General features: G+C 45.1%; 1 protein-coding gene across 1 annotated transcript; it reads right to left on the reverse strand.

The window, feature by feature from the left end:
* On the reverse strand, positions 908–15,822 carry LOC102189732 (inactive pancreatic lipase-related protein 1). The gene is given in 13 exon segments (XM_018041106.1): positions 908–986; positions 3,782–3,955; positions 4,719–4,827; positions 6,979–7,056; positions 7,059–7,110; positions 8,275–8,361; positions 8,363–8,403; positions 11,141–11,249; positions 12,014–12,084; positions 12,087–12,147; positions 14,050–14,174; positions 14,661–14,816; positions 15,774–15,822. Coding segments are annotated over 13 exon segments (1,191 nt in total).

Below are 23,038 nucleotides of genomic sequence, written 5' to 3' on the forward strand. Positions count from 1 at the left end.
CCCAGGATTGATCATGGAACAGGCTGGACCACCTTGAAGACCCCTCCCTGCACCAGGTACAGAATACATTTGTGGGTTAGGACTCATGGTGAGGTCTGGTTGGCTGAGTCATACCCACCCTCCCATGTCAGAAAAGTCCCTCTCTACAGAGTCTGCATTGGACACTCCCCTCAGAAGCCGTTCCCTGGACCCCTTCTCAGCACTTGATCCTGCCTAGGATGGCGCCACCCTGCAGGCAGAGAGAAGGCTCTGAGGCAACTTCGGTCCAGGGACCGCAGCGGGCAGGGTGGGGTGGGGTGGGGGCTGGGAGACTGTCTATGCTCAGCAAACGTTCCCACCACAGCCTCTGGAAGCTGGAGCCCTTTTAACCTCACCAAGAGCCAAAGCTTCTGGGTGGGCCCATCACCACCCAATTTACCACCACAAAGAGGCCACGTCCTAGCATGGCCTTCCAGAATCTCAAGGCAGCCAAGGTCTGAGGCCTGACCCTCAGTCCCAATGACAGGACAGTGACCCACTCTGTATGCTCGAACAGCGAACACCCCCCTGCCACCCTCCCCAAACCCGCTCTGGGACTCTTGCCTCACTTGTAGATGAAGGGGCAGGGCTAAAGCTCTGCTGAGGCCCCTCAACGCCCACCCTCTAGTTCCGCTGCTTGTTGCCTCCCTCTCAGGTGAGGAGAAGACAGTGGGCACAAGGACCAAGGAAACTGGGCGGTTGGGGCGGGGAGAAGGTGTGGTAACTGCAGGTCAAGGGCAGGAAATCCAAATATATAGAAAATGCGCAGGACATTTAAAAATATTCAGTTTCCAAATGTCCCAGAGGGGGTAGCTGACATCAGCAACAGAGGTGAGCAGATAGATGCATGAACAGATTGGTGTCACAGCCAGCGGCACCAGCCTGGCATTTAACAGGGCATGAGAGTGAGCAGGACATCTTCTCTCACGGTGTCATGACATGGGACAGTTTCGCTGCAGAAACTGTGTCTGGAGAGAAAAGGAACGCTTTTTCTAAGTGCCGGGGCATCCTTACGTGGCAACCGGCCTCATTCAATGGAGGTAATTGCTGATTTACAATTCAAAAGGCTGCCCTAGGCTGGTAGCTTCGAACAGTTACTGGAGGGCTGATTGCCTGGGGGCTTCCAGTGGGAATGGCTGGCTGGTCTCAGGACGCGATGCGGGTGGATGGTCTCTGGACACTCTGACAGCCAGTACTGTGAGCTCCTCGGAGCAGGGACTGGGCCTCTCACAGCTCTCCTTCTCCACAACCCAGGCAAACACCCCCAAAACCCTGGCATATGGATTTACAGATGGACTGAGTCTTGCCTAGTCACTCGGAGGACCCGATTCAACCTTACAGTAGCTCCAGAAAATACAGTTGCTACAGTAGACCGAGGTCCTACTAGCTGCAAAGGCACTAGCTGTTCACTGTGCATGTGATGTGAACTTCCTTCTCACAGCACATGTATGCGGAGGTGTTGTCACGAGTCCTACATCACAGGAGAGGAAACTGAGGCACAGAAGGCTCTCAGTTAATACGTGGAAGAACCAAGATGCAAATACAGGTCTAGCTGACGTCATGGCCCACATTTTCTACAGTTACCGTGACCTTGCCTTTCAAGCCTGGAGTTGGGGGCCTGGCTCTCTGCTGGGGCTCCCCGCTCCTGCCTTCCCAACATGACAGGGAGCTGGTTACTTGAGTCTCATCACTGGTGTCATTTGTAGAAGAGGGCATAGCTCTCTCCTGTGACTAGTGAGAATTCCATGTTGATAATACATCTCATGACAATACATGTAAACAAGCTTTATAATTAATTAAAAAACATGGCAGATGTAAGCAGTGATGGTTAGAGCTCTTCTAAGAAACACGGGCTTCTCTCAGGTCTCACCACCTATGAGCTCTGAAGCTTCATCCTCTTTCCTCACCTTCACTGGCCCCTCCCCATTTTCCCTCTGTATTTCATTTGTCTTTCCGGGAAGCCCTAACCCTAACCTAATCATCTTCTGGTCCTCTGCACAGGAGGCCCACCCTCAGCAGCCTGGCCTCCCCCTGCCCCTCCTCTCCTCCAGGACCCTCTGCCTGCCTTCCCAGCCACTCTCTTTGGGCCCCTCATGTGGAGTTCTTATTGTGCTTTTGACCTTTTGCATGAATTATAAGTCTAATTTTCCAACAGCTACATTGTTAAGCCCTCCAGAGCATCCTCCCCTCGGTCTTTGCATTCCCCTCCTGTACTCCTGGCAGACCTGGCACTTAACCAAGTCAGAGAAGAAGGAAGGGAGGAGGCCAGTGTTGGGGGGAGAGAGAAATAAAGGGGAGAAAGCTACATTTTTTTCTTTTGACACCATGTCACTGGAGGGAATTCCTGTCAGCAGATTCTTTGGTAGGACTTGAAACCACAATAACTTCCACATATTAACTAAAAAAACCTGAGGGATATCTGAGAGGAAGTTGGACCAAAGTCTTACTTTTCTTTGGTCTCCCAATTATTATTATTTTTTAAAATGTTACTTATTGGCTGTTTTCCCAACAGCAAAATATTTGAATAAGTTAATGAATTCAGCATTTTTATTCCCTAGACTAGTTGGTGAGGTTCGATCTTCCTATATTTAAAATATCTGATGTCCACCATCCAGCTTTTTTTGGATAGATCCCCTCTGGAGCTGGCGGGTGGGGAACCTGCACATAGGCCTCTGGAGAGCTGAGGTGGCAGCTGAAGGACTCAGGGCCTCAGGCACAGCCTCAACCACATTCTGTTCCGTTTCTAGAAAGTGCAGAAAGACACTGCAGGGTGCATCGCCCTGGTTGGTTCGGTCTTGTTTTTTTTTCCTTTCTCAGATCTACCTGTGAGCAAGTCATCTCCTGGGAACGCCTCACCCTCGTGTTGTAAAGATTCCCATGAGACCACATTCTTCTGACCTGATTTTAATCACATGGTCCCAGGATGCAGGCAATGGTTCTGCTTCCTCACAGGGCCTGGGGAACTGGCCTTCAAGCCCCAGTGTTCCCTGGTGGGGCCAGCAAGGGAGGCTTCGGCTGCACCCCTGGCCTGCGAGCGCTCCCCACCCACCTCCTCGGTGCTGTGGTCTCTCTGAGAGGACCTTCTCGTTCTGCTGACCACCTGCCTGGGCCAGCCTCTCCATCCTCCCTTCAGAGAGACAAGGAGAACCTCACAGAGGTCATCCAGCCTCTGGACGGCTGTGAGTTCTGCCAACCCTGCTGTCCCTCTGCCCAGGGGAGGGACATTCTCTGGGGCCTGAGGTTAGTGACCCCACCAGACCTCCAAAACCTCAGTCAGTGACCAAGAGTCCAGGAACCCCTTTCCACCAAGCCACAAAGAGGTGTCCTCCTGGCTGGACTTGGGGTCCGAGCTTTGCTCATTACCCCCATATCCCCCACAGCTGGGACAGTTGGGGACATCATGGGTCAGGATGAATATTCTGCAAATATGGACACCTCAGCTCTCTCTTGTCTCATCTCAAATTTTATATCTTTTGCTAAAACTGATTTCTTCCTCTATTGCTCTGAGCCTTCATGGATCGTCCCCTCTTTAGCACGTAGCCATCTCCCAACCCATATTTATAACCTTATATCCCTCAGAAACTATTTATTTCTCTGTCTTATTTTTCCTCCTCGGGTTTTCACTGAAAGTGGAGCTGTATCATCTGTGCTTCCCAAAGAGAGTGCTGAGGACACTGGCTGAACCTTAACTGGCCTTCTGGGGTGAGTTTCCATGACAAATGCAACTTTCTACGAACATCCTCAGGAACAAGCCAGCAAAGACGCTTCCTCTGTCTTCTCCTCTCCCTTCTGCACGGCGATCTTGGCTGCACCCACTTTCGGGAGGGTTGGGTTTGCCACGTTGTTATTCCAAAGAAACTTGACTTTCTCAATTGTTCCAACATCAATATCTCCATCAAGTTCACTGGAAAGGGTGGAGCCTGGTTTGATAATCCCACTTGAAATAGAGAAATAAAAACATTCCCATTCACTGTTCATTCCCATTCACTGAAATATTCCCATTCATAAGTTCTAATGAACATATAAGTTCCTGCCACTTTTCTCTGCTCAAGATTAACTAAATAATTTTTCCAAGTTAATTCTCAGATAAAGGTCTAACCTTTATCTGAATGAAATGAAATGAAAAACTCAGTTACAATGCCATCAGTCTCAAGCTACTATTTATTTTACTTTTGGCCATGCCACATGGCATGTGGGATCTTAGTTTCCCAACTGGGGATTGAACCTTTGCCCCCTGCAGTGGAGGCTAGGCATCTTCCCACTGGGCCATTAGGGAAGTTCCTCAAACTACTATTGAAATATTATTTCTTCAAATGTAAGTTCATTTATCTTCAAAACTTTGTTATAGAAAATCATGTAATTCTTTCATATTTTTCTGGTTGAATTATTTGTATAATAACAAGTTATCCACTTATTTTAACACAAAACACATGTGTGACTAGGCTAGTCAGAAAACATGATATCTGGGATAACATTAGATTTAATCTTAAAAAATCTTATCTATTGAAAGAGAAAGAATTAAATGCCTGGATTTATAATAAAGAATAGAACACTTGTTAGCAGAAATCTGAAATTAGCTTCTGTATATAAAGTAAATAACTTAAGAGCCATTCAGAAAAATATGCCAAGCATGTCAATGCATGCCTATGAACGGCCTGTGTATCACCAAGTGAGAGATGGTGTCAAAAAAGGAAATTTACTTGAAGACATTGTATTGACAAGTGTTTCCCTTATTTCCAAACAAAGCAACTTTGATTTGACCAGTGGCTGTTCTTCCAGACAGCGTTATAGAAAGGCCATATCTCCAGCCTGCACGGGGCATAGAAATGAGATTAGTCTATTCATGCTCAAGATAGTGAACCCACATCTCAGATCCCTGTTCCCCATTCCTTACACTGAGGCATTGAGATAGAAAGTTCTACATGTTAACCTACAACTGGAACTAGGCCCTAAGGAGAAGCACGCATCTGGCAGTGGCCCCACCCCAGTAAAGGGACCAGTAGTCACATGTGGCTGCTTAAATTTAAATCCAAATAATAAAAAAAAAAAAACCCTCACTTTGCTTAGCCACATGGAAAGCGCTGAATTGGTACACATGGTTGATGGCTGCTGTGCTGGGCCGCACAGAGCATCGCCACTGCGAGCTAGAGTTCTGTCGGGCAGCTCCCCTCTAGAAGGACAGCAGTGTGAGTGAAGGTGAGAAGAGAAGAAGCGAGCGCTTGTCCCCGCATTCGAAAGGCAACTCCGGGTGCCGTCCTCAGAGTCTCAAGGGCCAGGTCTGTCTTTCCTTTGCTTCTCTGTGGCTTGAGTAGTCTCCAGCACAGAGGTCATCAAGATTTATACCTGAAGAGTTGTCTTGGCCCCTAGGAGCACACACATGTGCACACAAACCTGCACACATATGACCACACACTCACACACATACCTAAGCACACACGTGCGTGCATGCTAAGTCGCTTCAGTCGTGTCCTAGTCTCTGAGACTCTATGGACTATAGCCTACCAGGCTCCTCTGTCCAAGGGATCCTCCAGGCAAGAACACTGGAGTGGGTTGCCTTGCCCTCCTCCAGGGCCTCTTCCTGACCCAGGGATTGAATCCACTTCTCTTATACCTCGTGCACTGGCAGGCAGGTTCTTTACCACTAGCACCATCTGGAAAATCCCATAAACACACACGGACACACATATTCACATGTACACATACACCCACATACTCATACACACTCACATTCCCACGCATGCACACGTAGGAATGTAAACACACCCCCCCCCACATACCCTTTGCCTAACTTCCACGTGTCCTTCAGATCTGGAGAGGTGTTTTCTCTCCTCCTTCCCCTGGTCAAGGCTGTGTGCTCTGTCCCCCCAATATCCCAGCAGCAATCTGCCAAGCCCAATGCACTTGGAGCTGCTTGCTCAGTTTCCATCTTCTCTGCTGTATTATAAATTTCATACCAGAGTATTTACATCCTCCCTGCACCCCCTATGTCTAGCACAGTCTGTGGTCCATAAATAAATGTTAGTTGAGGAATGAATATATGGCTTTTGAATGTTTAATTTGTTGTTTTAAAATATGGGCATGTATTTCATGCATCACCACATCAGAAGAAGGATTGATTCATCAACGTCTTTTTAAATAAATATGTATACAGTGATGGAAATATTCCCTATCTTGACTGTGGAGATGGCTACATGACTATTCATTTATCAAAACCCATAGAATCAGCTATACACCACAAAGACTGACTTTTGCTGTACATAAATTATATCTCAATAAACCTGACTTAAAGTACTATATAAGACTTGTATTATATTTATGTATTTGTATATACACAGTCTCTCTGTTTTTTTTTTTTTTTTTACAGTGCAACGTCTTAAGGAACTTTCATGGGCAGGTTGGCACAAAGTGGCTGAAACATGTTCATCTCTACCCTTTGTCTGAGCTCATTCAGCTGAATTTGGAGAGAAATTACCCCTTTCTGATTCCTATTCACCCTCCACTAGACAGTCACCCCTCCCCCACACCCATGATCAAGAGGGACACATGTACAGAAGGCTGGAAATGGAGAGACTGGAGTTGGGCTTCTAAGTGGGTTGGACAGGCAAAGAGTTAGTATCAAATAAATTTTGAATGAATAGAAAAACAGATGTGGATGAGACAATGTTTGAGAACAAAAGACTGTGGGGTGGCAAAAATTCAGAGAAGATGGCCACAGAAACATGTAAATCGCTGTTAGCCCATTAGCCATGCTATTTGCGTGAGCTCATTTTATGTCATAGAAATAAACTGGAAGTAAAGCAGACCCTTTCTAAATTCTCAGTTGAGTCTTAAATGGGGTAGTTTGAGTGGATGTGTCCTTTTACTAAGATAAAATGTACCCACAAATATTTCAGGTTATATATGTTTACGTAAAACAGAAACCAAACCTTCTTTACCAGGGCAGGAAAGTCACAGCACAACTAACGGCAAATTTGCTGGAATCTCCTGTGTTCAGGAAGAACTGCTGCTGCTCCTCACGTGTCTTGCCAGCAAATCTCAGCATAGCATCCCATCTGCGGGACACCCTTCACCAGGTCAGGGGAAGCACTTGTTCTAATGAGAAAGATGGACCTGGCTGTAAGGCATGTTTGTCTCTCTATGATATCTTGGGCAATTTTCTTACATTCTGAGTTTCCTCTTTTATAACTGGAAGGAGACTGGAATAGATGGTCTCTAAACTACCTTCATCTAGGGCGTGGTACCCAAGCACGAGGCACATCACGTTAGGACTTCTTCAGGAGGTTCACAAAACACTGATGCCTTTTCCCCAGGTTAGATCCAATGTGGGTTCCATCAAGTGGTATGCTGGTGAATGATTTATAGGCAACACTGGAACAAAAAGTCCTTTGTAATGCCTACCAATTTCCATGCTATAAATACTCTCTGACTGTGGCCAGTTTCAGGCTACCAACATGATGTCGCTGAATGGGGAGCTGGGGGGAGATGGTCACACCAGGCTCGAGTGTATCATATACTCTGTCTCTCTCGTTGCTGCACAAGACACAACCCCCCACCCCCAGCCCCCAGCCTGGCGCCCAGCCTTCCGTCCCTCTGGTGTGTGTATTCTTCTCTCGCACATTCTATTTTTGCTCTGCTTTAGTCAGAAATCTGCACTCCTTCTCCTCCTTCTAAAATCTATGATTTTCCAAGCAAGATTCAAACTTTGCCTCCAGCAGGAAGCCTTCCTAGATCACTGAACTGATTGCTCTACTCTCTGATTTCCCAGAATCATCCTCTGCCATGTGACTCTTCTAGAATTGTAGCTACCTCCTGCTTAAAGGTTTTTTCCCCTTCACTCCACAGAGGGGTTCACTCCACGTGAACTCTGACACGCAGTGCCAAAAAGAAAAAGGGATGATCAGAAACTGGTGATGGAGAAGGCCATGGCACCCCACTCCAGTACTCTTGCCTGGAAAATCCCATGGATGGAGGAGCCTGGTGGGCTGCAGTCCATGGGGTTGCTAAGAGTCAGACATGACTGAGCGACTTCACTTTCACTTTTCACCTTCATGCGTTAAGGAAATGGCAGCCCACTCCAGTGTTCTTGCCTGGAAAATCCCATGGACGGAGGAGCCTGGTGGGCTGCCATCTAAGGGGTCGCACAGAGTCGGACACGACTGAAGTGACTTAGCAGCAGCAGCAGACACTGGTGAAGAGTACTGCAGACCCCAACACAGCAGGACAACAGCACCACCGTGGGACTCAAGGTGGGATAACATCTTGCAGACTCAAAGTCCTGTAGCAAGCACAGGAGTATGCGGTGAATCCACTGGGATTGAGGATGCTCTCTGAGTAGTACTTATAGATAGCTTCTCAAGTGATTGCAAACCACGAAGTCCCGGGTTCCTGGGGAAGTAAAGGAGGAAGTCTGCATAGGTGGCCGGGGTCCTGTGACAACTTCTCAGCCTTTCCCTCCAAGCGGGATGGGACTACATATTCAGAAATTTAAGATAAGTCCAAAATCCAGACACAAAATGATAGGTAACATAGAAAGTCTGCTTTCTGATTGCTGGGAAATGTTTTGAACTCTTTACTTGTATTGTCCCTATAACCCTTGCCTTTCTTCAGGGGTTTCCCTAGTGGCCCAGATAGTAAAGAATCTGCCTGCAGTGCAGGAGACCCAGGTTCGATCCCAGGATGAGGAATATCCCCTAGAGAAGGGAATGGCAACCCACTCCAGTCTTCTTGCCTGTCCATGGGATTTCCATGGACTAGAGTGGTGACTCTCATGCAAACAGGATTTCCCATGGATAGAGGGGCCTGGTGGTCTACAGTCCATGGGGTTGCAAAGAGTCAGACATGACTGAGCAATTAACACTTTCACTTTTCTTCAAAGATGGGTAACACACCATACTTAATTACAGAAAGCCATATAGACTCCAGCCTCAGGTTTCAGATTTCAGCTAGGAGTGGCGGAGCTGGGATTTAAACCCAAGCCTCCCTGGGGCTGGAGCCCAGGCCTCTAACCTCTGTGCTGTCCTGTGTCCCAGGCACCAGGCTGGAGGTTCTTGAGGACACAATCAGATGCGACATGACCTCCCAGACATGACAAAAGCAAAGGCAAGGACATTCTCATGACAGACTTAGGCAAATAAAAAGGAATCCTGAATAGCCTTAGGTGGCTTTATGTGAGCACCCCTTTCACTCTCATGATGTCTTGCTCCTTCTTAGAACCTTCCTTGGCCCCTAAAAACTCTTGCCAAGTGGTCGCTATCATAGCACACCTTCCAGACCTGGCCTGAACTTGCTTGGCTGTTACTGATGGAGAGTCTAGGCTACTCTATTCTCTCAAAGCCTCATAAAGTCATGAAAGACGAGCACATTGGTCCTCAGCCTTAACATTTGCTTTGCTGTTGTTCATCCCTACAAAGTCATTATGCTCACATTCAATAAAAATATTGCATCATTTGTGGGGCCAAATGATGAGTCTGGCTGAAAATTTCAACTATTCATTGTCATTCTGACTTCATCTGATACAGAGAGCTATATCTGAATGATGCCCTTAATCCCAGTTGCTGACCATTGATAAAGAACAGCCACATTAAGTAGCAGGTCTCTGCTCTGACCTTCATTACCTGTGATTGCTTCTTATTGCTGTCCCACATAGAAGACTCTCGTGCAAACGGGTTTGCCATGGACACAATTGGGAATTGTGTGCCATGGACACAATTGGGAATTCCCTTCCCAAGTTTGAAGGGAAAAGGGGAGAAGTAGTAAGGTATCCTGATTCAAAACACAGATTCTGGGACTAGGATGCATACATGTGTGCGTATATGCTAAGTTGCTTCAGTCATGTCCAACTCTTAATGACCCTATGGACCATAGCCTGTCGGGCTCCTCTGTCCATGGGATCCTCCAGGCAAGAATAGTGGAGTGGGTTGCCATGCCCTCCTCCAGTGGAATCTTCCCGACGGGGGGATCGGACCCACGTATGTCTCCTGTATTGGCAGGTGAGTTCTTTACCACCAGCACCCTCTGAAAGGCCCTCTGGGACTAGGCTGCCTGGCTCCAAAGCTCTGCTTGGCTATGTCTTGAGTAAGTTGCATGACCTGGGGTGAATCACTTGGCTTTTTCTATGCCTCAGTTTCCCCATTTATAAAATAAGGGTAATAATTCAGCTATGATAAGACTAAATGAGATAGGATATGTAGCATTTAGCAAAGTGCCTGGCACATTGTTATGGGTGTGTAAGTAAATATTTAGTATTATTTTTCCCTGACTGTATGGTGACGCTTGTGGCAAAGCCTTCCAGGCTCTTTAGGGTCTCAAAGAGTTGGACACTACTGACTATATCTCCTTCTTGACAGGACTCCTGGATTTAACAGTTGTCTTTGAAGATTTTGTCAGAGAAGCTGTAAAGGCACGAACATAACTGTCTCTTGACGATAAATGGTAGAGTTCTTATAAAGGTAGAGGCTTGCTTAAGCCATAAGATAGGAGAAACAGTATTGAGTGTCAGTTCTATCACTGATTAGATGTGTGACCTTGGGCGAGTCATTTGCTTCCCTCAGCCTTTTTCTTTAGTTCTGAGGATTAAATGAGAAAAATGTAAAACACTTTGCAAAGTATTTGGGATAAGTGGGCACTTGATCTATGCTTACTGTAATAGTTATATTAGCTTTATAATGATTATATTACATTGATGTAATTTGTTGTCATAATTTAAAGGCTTTGCTTGGGTTAAAAGGATGCTTTTGGTGTGATGGTGACGGTATTTCTTCTGCCAATGAAGGCAGTGGGATTTCTGTGTTCTCTTCTGCCCTTGATTTCAGAGAAGGGGAAAAAGAATGACGACACGGATCCTTTTTAATTGTGTTTGCTCATGTTCATCTCAGTCTTGCTCTGCGTCTTCCTGGGAGCCCAGTCCTGCTAAGAGAACCACACAACAGAAAAAGATCTAGAAAGGATGAATGCGGACAGAGCGGAGGAAGCAAAGGGAATAAAGCCACTGCCTCCCCTGCCACAAAGACAGGCTTCTGAGGAGCTTCCCTGTGCAGACTAGCCAGCTCTGCCACAGCCAAGGGGACGGCATGTCCTGGGGCTACTGGGGACAAAACCTGGGGCCCTGGCCCTCGAGTCTCGCCTGTAATCCTGCCCAGGCCTGGAGTTTTTCTCCCTGCCTCTCCCGCCGCATGGGCCCCCAGGCTGTGGCCAATGAGGTGGACTTGGGAAGGTGAGTAGCTGTGGTTTGACTGGAAAGGGAAGATTGTACTGTCAGGATATTTCTCTGCTGTGGTTTTCACAAACCTAAAGCCATCACTTCTCTACTGAAAACCTTCCACTGCCATTAGGATGAAACCCAACTCATTACAAAAGCCTCAGAGCTTTCCTGACTCAACACCTATTTTTCTAGACTCTTTTTCTACCCAAACTTTTTGTGGAACTTTCAGTTCCTCAAATATGTTGTATTTGGGTCTGTATAAGTTGTCTGTTGCAAACAGACAACTTCCTGTTGTTATCTACAATTTAGCCATCAGCTCTCAACTTAGATGGCTCTTTTTGGGAGACATCCTTAATTACGGGCCCCCCCTCTCTAGACTAGATTCACTGACCCCCATGTGCTCCTATAAGGCCTTGTAGCTACCCCCTCCCCATCCCCACATCAGAACCCTGATCACACCCTATTGTCCCTGTAAACTCCCCCAGGGCCTGGGACCTCAGTTGTCCTCTTTACATCCTGGCAGAGCTCCTGACACTGTGCTCCTAAATACTGGATGGACAAACAGCACAAAGCTCAAAGTGTTCACACCCGCTGGTCTCAGAGATGTTCACCCAAATGTACTTGTTTACTACAGGTCTACAGATCACAGCGCCTCGATTCAAAGTGAGTTTTAGGGGTAAGACTCTGAGAGAGCTATCAATTATATTTCCTCTTTAAACATAGAGCCCTCAGTTGCATCTTTGCACAGAGACCAGTGGTGTCACGTACCTCCTCTGCAGCCCGGCCATCACTCACCTTGAGCATGGCCAGCATCTGGGCCGTCTGGGCGCCCACCATGCGCACATTGTTGGCGGCCTGAGTGTAAGTGTCTGGGAGCCTTTCTTCCAGTCCACGCAGATGCAGGTCACCTCCTCCACCTCAAACATGTTCTGGTGTTGGAGAGACTCCAGGGGGTTATCATGGGGCTTATGAATCCACATCCAACCAGGGCTCAGAAATAGTCCCTGAGAGTTATCACTGGCCATTTTTCTGTCCCTTCCTAGCAGGGGCACTGGGTGAATTTGACTTTGTTAGGAATCCTGTTGCCAACAGGAATTATCCCTCAGCGGGTATGTTATGAGAAAGGCAAATTAGTTTCCTCTCTAGCTTGTAGATTAATTAAAAGCTGACCACTCTGGTTTTCTTTGACCAGATTCAGTAAGGTGGATTCAGTAAGGTGGATAAAACCAGGGCATCATTTAAAGAGCCCTGTTGAGCAAAGAAAAGGTCTCAAGCGCATTCATTCTCTGGAAGCTGGGGTCTAACTGACTTTGCGGATTTGACCACTAGGGGTCCTTTTAGCCTCTTGACAAAGCCTGGGCTTGCTTCACCCCAGGCTACAGGGCACTAAGTAAGTTCTAAGGTGGGAGAGAAGGGTCACTATTTTTAGAGTTAGGGTAGCATAGTATTTCACAGAAGAAAGACACACTGCAGATATTTGAAAAATAGAACTGTACTGATTTAAAATATATTGGAGAATTCTGAAAGGGAAACTTCTTTCTGGATGTCACAGGAACTGATATATGCTTAGAAGTTCTGCCAGGGAAGACACAGGACCAGATTGAGTCTAAAATGGTGCTATAAATTAAAAATCCATCAAGAATCTTTTCACATATATGATACTAGCATGTGTGATCACACACACGAATACCAACAGTTGTTTTCTCAGGACCTTTATTTTTAAAGCAGCCCTGAGGAATCTCTTACAAACTTGGAGAATTTAGAGTATAAACTATATCTTACAGTCTACACATTAAGGTACTTATTAATGATGGGACAGAAGCGATAGTAAGAGTTAAATATATGGTTAAAACCGAGGTCAAATGCAGAATGATTTCGCTTTTCAGGGTTTGTAAGTTTTCCTGTTGACATTTTAGGTTGGAGTTATTAATGTGTGTGTGGCAGGCGGGCTGTTAGGATAACTTCTTAGGTGTCAGAGAAACATTGAATCAGTGAACACAAGAAAAGAAGGGGTGGATGGTATATTATGTGTGTGTTTGTGTGCCTTTGCACATGTACGCTTGTGTGTATGTGTACACATGTGTGTATGTGCACGTGTACACATGTGTGTTATTCCATTGTCTATCCTTCTGTCTATCCTAAAGACGCTCCATTACAGTGGGTTTTGGCACTTTCTATTCTGCAGTTTAGTGCAAAGGCTTCCCAGGTGATGAAGCAAGAGAGATGGGTTCAATCCCTGAGTAGGGAAGATCCCCTGGAGGAGGAAATGATAACCCACTGCAGTATTCTTGCTTGGGAAATCCCATGGACAGAGGAGCCTGGCCGGCTACAGTCCATAGGGTCAAAAAGAGTTGGACACGAGAATCTGTGAGCAACTAAGCATGCGCACGTTCTGCCATTTGGGGCACCTGGTCAGCCTTAGCTCCTCGTATCTCAAATAAACAGTCATAGCACATATCTCTGACTCTTAGGGAAGTGGGAAATAATTGAACAAAAAGAACATAATCCCTCATCTATGGAAATACAAAGCAGCCTCACTGAAATGAAGCAGACAACATTTAGGCATAATCTAATCAGAAATGAGCAAGTGGAAGTGATCACTCACATAGCAAATGGCATTGCTTCAGGCTGCTGATGCAGTCCAGAGACGTGGAAAGGGCTTTTTATTTCTGTGAAGAGGCATTTTAATTGCATAGTAAAACCTCAATATGTCAGGGTTTTCTGTTTCCAAGTTCACTAATTGAGATTGCATAAAGGGAGGTGGAGGCATTCATGGGAAAGAAGGGCAGATGCCTGGGGCACAGGCCACAGGGGTTGGAGCCGGGCCCTACCTTGCACATGTGCACCAGCCAGCTCTCATCTCCCTTGTCAATGAAGCCATGGATGATGAACCGGGTCTTCTTGGCTATTTGGAAACTGGACGCCTCAATCGTTGATGGATCAGAGGAAAGGAGAATCCGTGACACACACAGAAGGGTTCCATGTTTCTGTAGCCCAGCCACTTTGGCCTGTCTCCTTCTGCCCCATTTCTGCCCGTTCCAATGCCACAGCTTTTCAAAGTTTAGCAAAAAGCTACCTCTTCCAGGAAGCCCACCCTGACCTTTCCCTGCCCTACCTTCACAAGTCAGGAATCATTACCTCTACTAGGTCTGGACTGTGATTCATGGTCTTACCTTCCGTAGGTTTTTATGGTAAGCTCTTTGCCACAGGCCAGAATCACACAACCAGCTAGAGGTTCTGACAAAAGTGAACCGTTCATTCAAGCCTTTTTTTTTTTTTTAACCAGAGACCTACTCTGTCCAGGTTTGGCTAGGCCTGGGGGAGCAACTGGTAGGATAGGGTGGAGGAGGAGGACAGGAGGTACAGGAATAAGGAACTTCTGGTCCCCGGGTAGACACAGCCGCTCACTACTTTACAACAATGTAGAATAGCAGAGGTCTCACTTGAACGTTGTTTGGGTTTTTGTTGGTGTAGAGCAGGAAGTGGGTGCCAATCTTCTCCGGGCTCCAGGGGAGAATTTTCAAGGGCCTGATTGCAGTCCCAGCCCAGGGCTCAGAGTCAGAGACATACCTGATAGAATCATGGCAAACTTCATTTCCTGGAGAGAAAGGATGACTCTGCTCAGAGATTAGCTCGCAAGGCTGGGCTGGTCACTCCCCTGCTTGGGGACAGGCTGAAGACCAGGCAGAGTCTTGCCTCAGCTCCATCTACTGTCTCCTTGCCTGGCCTCCACGCCCATCTTCTGATTAGGGACCTGTCCCACTGAATCCCACAGAGACCTGTCTGCCTCAAACCACCAGCAGACTTAAAAGTTCTGTGTTCCTAGAGCCTCTTGTATAGAGTGATGTGAGTCAGAAAGAAAAAAAAAACTGGTATTGTACATTAACACATATACATGGAATTTAGAAAAATGGTACTGATGAACCTATTTGCAGGGCAGAAATAGAGAGGCAGATGTGGAGAACAGATGTGTGGGCACAGAGGGGAAGGAGAGGGGATGAATTTCGAGAGTAGCATTGAGATATGCACACTACCGTGTGTAAACTACATAGCTAGTGGAAGCAGCTATACCACACGGGGAGCTCAGCTTGGCGCTCTGTGATGACCCAGAGGCAAGAGAGAGGGGATATATGTATACTTAAAGCTAATTCACATTGTTGTACAATGGACACCAACACAACAGGGTAAAGCAATTCCCTTGAATTAAAAAAAAAATTATATCCCCAGAGTTTCAGATGTGTTTATTTGATTACTAATATGATAACAGACACTGGTCAGTCAATATGTTAACCCAGACAAGGATTTAACGCTTTATCTGGAAAAGTCTGGCCTCAGGCACCCAGGGCATAAAGGTGGGCTGATGAGAAATACTCTGAGGTGGGTCCCCCACAAACTGCCTCCTCTCCAAGGCGCTGGGGCAGCCCCATCCGCTTCTCTGTGGAAACTTGGAGCTGTCTGGAGCTGCTGGAAGCCCAGCCATGGCTGAGGTTTCTCTGGCCAGTGCTGAGATGATGAGTTTACGTCCTTCCCAAAAAGCAGGTGGGATGTTTCTTACCTTTGGCTGCTCCCAGCAGCAAAAGAGCAACTGTCCAGATGCTCACCATCTACAAGAAATTCAGACACTCATCTTCACCAAGCACAACCAGAGTAATGAGCAAAGACTCAGCAATTCAAGGCTCTATGCCCTGCCTCCCCGCTTCACAGCTATGGGAAGACTTACCCTGTTGGATGTTCCAGGTCTTTCTTCTCCCTGGATCAAGTGCCTGGGCCATTTTCTTATACTCGAGCCTTATCACTGGTACACTTCTTCAAAGAAAGAGCAGGTGATAATAGAGCATGCTGTGTGCACTTAATATTTCAGTCTGCACAAATACATAAAACAAGATTAATAACAGAGGTCAAATCTTCCCACAGGTCGAGGGAGATGAAGGATGCTTGATTAAAAGGAGATGAAAGGTCTAACTTTGCACCTATGTACCTGTGCATGTAATTATGAGCCAAGTGGACCCCACTTTCCAATTTTTTTTATCTGATCATCTAGTACTTTACGAGTCTCAAGATGGACACCGTAGCAAACTCTAACCGTGAATGAACCCATTCTCACTTAGAATGGATGGAAATGCCCTTGCAAGTAGCTGATAGCAAAGGGAAGGGTCTAAGGAAAACTTCTGTTCATCTCTCTCTGGCAGTCTAGTAATACTTGAGCATATGAGCGGTGAAGACAGAGTCAACAGCCCCATAATATCCTCTGGCTACAATTCCCCACTAACTAGTGTTCTAATTACCTATTGCTATGGGAGAGCCAACCCAAAACATAAGGGTTTAAAACAAGAGCAATCATATTCTCCTGCTATAATTTGGAATAGCTGGGTTCAGGGGCCCATAAAAGCCCATGTCACCAGACCACATAATGTCTGTTGAATGTCCTCGGACCCTCTGACGTTTGTACACCTGTTCTATGAGACTACCTTGTGAAGCTGTCATGAATTACCCACTTACCCAAGTGTCTGTGAGCAGCTTGGTTGGTTCACACAGCCGAGCCTTTGGTGTCCTAACCACCTCCAAGTTAAATGTATCTCATTGTCAAAGCCCACACTGCTCCTGAATAAACACGACACTAGGGCACAGGCTAGAGGGCCCCCTTCCTGTGAAGGGGACAGAGAGGACTTCCCTTAGACTAATAAGGAATAGCAGCCAGCAGTTACTGAGGCTTAGTACGTGTGGTCAGAGTACTTTTCATGTACTTTGAAAAGTACATGTATGGAGACTTTAAGTCTCACAACAACCTCATTAGGTAGGTAAACAGATGTGGAAACTGAGGCACCAGCCTTTAATATCATGCTTATAATATCATGCAGACAATGAGTGATAAATGGGCTTTGAATCCAGAACTATCCGGAATGAAATATGGAGTTGTTGAATATCAGTTATTTTGAGCAAGTTATCAACAAGATTTGTTGAGTGTCAGCTGCCAAGAATAGGGGAAATACTTACATAGAATAAACTGAAACAGAAAATAAATTTCTCCCTACTCCAGACTTGAACCATCTGGTTGACCTGACTGATGAGGTATTCAAGCTTTGGAAATCTGTTTATGTGATGTCGGAAGGTACTGGGGCACTTGATGAAGACTGTGGAGAAGACAAATGCTTTTCTTTGATGTTGCAGTGCTTTTTTTTTTTTTAATTTTTATTTTTACTTTATTTTACTTTACAATACTGTGTTGGTTTCACCATACATTGACATGAATCCACCACGGGTGTACATGCGATCCCAAACATGAACCCCCCTCCCACCTCCCTCCCCACAACATCCCTCTGTGTCATCCCCATGCACCAGCCCCAAGCATGCTGTATCCTGCATCAGACATAGACTGGTGATTCGATTCTTACATGATAGTATACATGTTACAATGCCATTCTCCCAAATCATCCCACCCTCTCCCTCTCCCTCTGAGTCCCAAAGTCCGCTATACACATCTGTGTCTTTTTTGCTGTCTTTCATACAGGGTCATCATTGCCATCTTTCTAAATTCCATATATATGTGTTAGTATACTGTATTGATGTTTTTCTTTCTGGCTTACTTCACTCTGTATAATCGGCTCCAGTTTCATCCATCTCAACAGAACTGATTCAAATGTATTCTTTTTAACAGCTGAGTAATATTCCATTGTGTATATGTACCACAGCTTTCTTATCCATTCATCTGCTGATGGACATCTAGGTTGTTTCCATGTCCTGGCTATTATAAACAGTGCTACGATGAACATTGGGGTACATGTGATGTTGCAGTACTAACGTGGGATGAGATTTATGATAAAACCTGGGTAAAACAGGTAAATTGGGTGGTTGTTGTTTTAGTTGTTCAGTCCCCAAGTTACGTCCAACTCTTTGTGACCCCATCGACTGCAGCATGCAAGGCTTCTTTGTCCTCCGCTATCTCCCAGAGTTTGCTCAAATTCATGTTCACTGAGTCGCTGATACTATCTAACTATATCATCCTCTGCTGACCCCTTCTCCTTTTGCCTTCAATCTTTCCCAGCATCAGGATCTTTTCCAATGAGTTGGCTCTTTGCATCAGGTAGGCAAAGTATTGAAGTTTCACCTTCAGCATCAGTCCTTCCAATGAATATTCAGGGTTGATTTCCTTGCGGATTGATTGGTTTGATCTCCCTGCAGTCCAAGGGACTCTCAAGAGTCTTCTCCAGCATGACAATTCAAACGCATCAATTCTTTTTGTGCTCAGCCTTCTCTATGGTCCAACTCTCATATCCGTACATGACTATTGGAAAAACCACATCTTTGGTTTTTGGAACTTTGTAGGCAAAATGATGTCTTGGCTTTTTTATATAGGAGATGTTGGATAACTCTATCTGTTCCCTGGACCTCTTCTCTTCCTACCATTCACTTGACTTTCCCCACATACCACAGTGGCCCCCATCATACATGACAAGTTCTTTCCCACCTCAAGGCCTTTGCATTGGCCTGAAACTTCCTCCCTTAGACCTCTGTGGGGTTGGCTCCTTCTTGTCATTCAACAATTAGTTTAAATGTCACCTCTTCAGTGAGGCCAACCCTGGCCACCTTTGGAACTCCTCCACTGCTCGCCTCTCACCCAGACCCTTGCTCCCTGGCACCGTATTTGCTTCCTTCTCATTATTCATCACAAGTTATAATTATCTTTCTTGTTTTTCTGTTTAGTTGTTTGCATTCTTGCTTTTCCCATCTAGAATGCAGTTCCACGGGGACACAGGCCTCTTTTGCTTTGGCCACTGCTGTGCTCCCAGCTTGTAGAACCATGACCAACACAGGTATTTATGAAATAATGAAAGAAGGAATGCACATATGAATAGAGTTCATAGACATTTTATCCTTATTCTGAGTGGATTTCATGGCTAGGAATGGTGAGAGGGCACAGTTTTAAAGTGGGGAAAAAAGATATTTTCTTCAGAAAAGCAAGAAGAATACAAACATCTGACTAGATTCAGGAGAAACAATCATTGCATGATCTGGCAGAGTTTGCCCAGAGGTTAGTTTCCCTTGCCTGCTTCTCTTTCAGCTCACCTCACTGTCAAGTTCATCTGTGGGTTCCATGCGCATCCCTGAGTCAGGGCTTCAGCGGTTGAAACCACCTTAAGGTGATCAGAGCTGATGTGATATCCTCTGGGCAGGAAAGGAAGGTTTAATCTCTAGCAGCCACTCAATTGAGCAGTGAGAGCATGTGTGGACTCCAGACACTCACATGTAGAACTATGGGCATTTAGGGCTTAATTTTTCTTTCCCGAAAATTTTTTCTCTTTCATGTTTGTAGATAGGTAATATATGCCTTTCTACATTTGATACAATACAGAGTTTAAAAAACGATGCCTCACCAGATCCTTGTGTGTCCTGCCAAAGGTAGTCTATGCATTATAAGTATATATATATATATATATATATATATATATATATATATATATATATAGTATTTTATTTAAAAATATAAATGATTAACACATTCTGTACATTATTTTGCAAACTGATTTTTAAAATTAACTGTATGTTTGAAAACAATTCCTTATCAGTGCATAAAAAGTCCAATATTTTTACCAGCTGCATAGCCTTCTGACATTTGAGTTTTTACTATTAGTTCTCTATTGATGCACATTTGGTTGTTTCCAATCTTATACTGTTAGAAATAGTGCCTTATGAATATGATACATTTGTTTTCTGGATGGATGGTGTATCTGTGGGGTAAATTCCTTTAAAAAATGGAATTTAAGGGACAAAAGACAGTACGTTTTACATTTGGTAGTGGTTATCACTCCACTTCTATGTTCTGATAACTCTACTAGAAATCTTTGTTGTGTATGTTGGCTATTCTCTCCACCCCAATCCTGAAACAAGAGTGAAGGAGAGACCATTCACTATTTAAATAGGTAACATTTTAGAGGTATGTGAGTTGTGAGACTTTGAGTTGTAGGCAACAGAAATCAATTCTGAGTAGCTATTTTTTTTAAAAAAAGAAGATATTTGTTGGAAGAATATTGGGGCATCTCATGGAATCCATGAAGCTGTTGAACGGTGACACTCAGGGACCAAAACCAAGAAATGGGACCACCCTGGAGACCTCTGCAAATCGTCCTCAGAGCCCCTCTGCCTTAAGCCTGATTCTGCTGCAAGGGCTCCCTGGCTTTGAACATCTCAGCCCAGAATTTTTAGTCTATCAGGTGATTGGTCTGGTGAGGTCAGGAGCTGTTCCTGAATTAATTAGTAATAGGATATGGGTCCTGTTGGGCAGGTCTGGTTTCATGCCCAAAGATGGAGGTGAATTTGTGAGCTGGGCAGCCACTGCAAGAGGTATGTGGTTCTGCAGATTCATATAACAATCCTATATCAACTGATCTACTCACTTTGTACCAAAGTGAACAGGTGGTGGGGCAGTGCCCGTGGGTAGGGGATTTCTTTAAGAGTATTGCTTGTGTTTATCAGAATTTGAAATAATAAAGGGATGATCTCTTCCTTTTGAGTTGTCAAGTCCTTGTCTTTGCATGCATGCTCAGTCATGTCTGACTCTTTGTAGTCCTAGCCCACCAGCCTCCTCTGTCTATGGGATTTTTTTTAGGCAAGAATATTGGAGTGAGTTGCCATTTCCTCCTCCAGGGGTTCTTCCTGACCCAGAGATTGAACCTGCATCTCCTATGTCTCCTGCATTGCAGACGGATCCTTTACCTACTGAGCCATCAAGAGTGACTGGCAACTCTGGCGATTGGACTTACTGATCAGGAAAGTTGATCAGTACTGTTGCATTGTGTTAAGAAGAAGCCATCAGTACTTATGGGCATTAGCTGTCTAAGAAGAAGTGTGCTATACTGGAGCATTTAGTATTCTACAAAAGACAAAAGCAAATGAACCTAAAAGGCACCCTCACTTCCAATAATCACATGAGGTAAAGAAGACCAGAGTCTGGAGCCTGGGTTGACCCATTGCTGGGAAAACTTTTCTGACACTTGCCCTGTTCCTTTCCTAGCCCCAGGCTTCCCTGGAGTGAGAAAATAGGTTAGAGATGATGATGGATGGGTTGTGAAAATGGTCATCGTTCTTTACTCCCTCCTCTTCCTGAAGCTGCCCTTTGTCAAGTGATCTTGCAGCTCCTTCCATCAATTACTGGAGTGTGTTTCTCCACCACTTGAATCTGGCTGGTTGTGTGACTTGGTTTGGTTTTTAAATGTGAAGGCAGCAACATCTTGGACCAGCTCAAAGCCAGCTGACTCCTAAGTATGTGAGAGACCCAGATAAGATTAGAGTCAGACACGACTTAGTGTCTGAACAACAAGATGGAAAGATTCCTGGTTGGGGCTTTTAACTGAGAAGAACAACTGAAATACGTTGAATGAACTTGTATCCTGGTCAGATTCAGAGATTTGAGGCATGTGAATCTGTGGATCTCTTTTGAAAATGTAAGTTCAGTTCCACCAGACAACTCTCCAGTCTTCAAGATATATGACTCCTAAGAAGTCACAAAGGTAGAAATTAAGGTTGTTAGCCATCATTTGTCATGTCCACATGTCCAGATGGAGCCAAATAGCTGCTTTCCTCCAGCCAATCAGCTCTATTTTTTTTCCTCCTTTAATTTCAAGTTCACTACGTATAGATATCTTGTCATCTCATAAGACAATGATCTTGCAAGTTCTAGGGGAAGAGACGGTTGGTTCAAGCTGGGTTCTAGGAGGCCTTTAATTTCAAAGAAGTTTTTGTCCTGAAAAATCTGTTTTCTAAGTCTTTTTCACAGCCTGGACCCTCACCTACATTTGTTTGAATTACAGTTTGAAACATCCCTTGATCTGGTTTAATTTTTCCCTGTGTTTGTTGTAAAGGAAAGTGGGGTGCAAGACTTTGCCTTATCATCTGTCAACTATTGTCCTCTTTCTATTTCTTTTATTAGAGATGTCCTGTCTATGGGAAGTGAATTCAGGTTCTGAGTGTATCTTAGACTTCCCAAAGCCCTTGATGGCCATTGGTAGATTTCCACCGGTTCTTGTGGACTGACTACTAAGTAAAAGTCTCAGATCGGTAGACCTGGTGCCAGTTGGGGAAAATCAGGCCCCAAAGTCTATAACTTTTATAGGGGGTGAGAGAATTTCCAAAACAGCCCCAACTTTCAGAATCCCAGAGTAGGAAAGATCTGGGCCAGGTGGAGCAGGATTTAGATTAGAAAATGATCAGAATTTGTACTCCATGCAAGTACCAAAGGGACTGACATAAACCCCATACGTGGGTCAAGTTATTGCCCTTCTCAAAGCCCTTTGGGGTCTCTGCTCATCATTACAGAAGTCTTCCATCATCTGATGGCTATGGACCAGGCACTGGGTCCATGCTTTGCTCATTGTGTATATTTAGTACGTAGCAGAGTGCCTTACACACAGCAAGTGCTCAACAAGTGCTCGCTGAGGGGGAATAAACGGTCAATCAAGACCCATATAGTCCCATCTCCTACAACTCCCTCTGTGTAAACATGGTCCACAAAACATAACATATCGTTTGATTAAGGATGATGGAAAAATTGGCAAAGGTGGGTACTGATCACATATGCCCACAACCAACAGAAGGCTCATTTGGGACCTGGAAGTCTCCCTTAAGTGATCAGAATGACATTGGCAACATCAATAAAGAGCATGATGCCAGTACCAAGTAAACAATATTCCCAAGTTCAAATGCCAAGTAACATGCAGTAAAATTTAACAGTTATTTGTAGTTCTTCAGACCAACTCCAAATTTTGGACCTTTAACCCTATTATCCAAAAATTTCACCGGAAATAATGGACACGATGGCAAAAAAAG

The sequence above is a fragment of the Capra hircus genome, chromosome 26 (genome assembly GCF_001704415.2).
Source record: "Capra hircus breed San Clemente chromosome 26, ASM170441v1, whole genome shotgun sequence".
Classification (NCBI taxonomy): Eukaryota; Metazoa; Chordata; class Mammalia; order Artiodactyla; family Bovidae; genus Capra; species Capra hircus.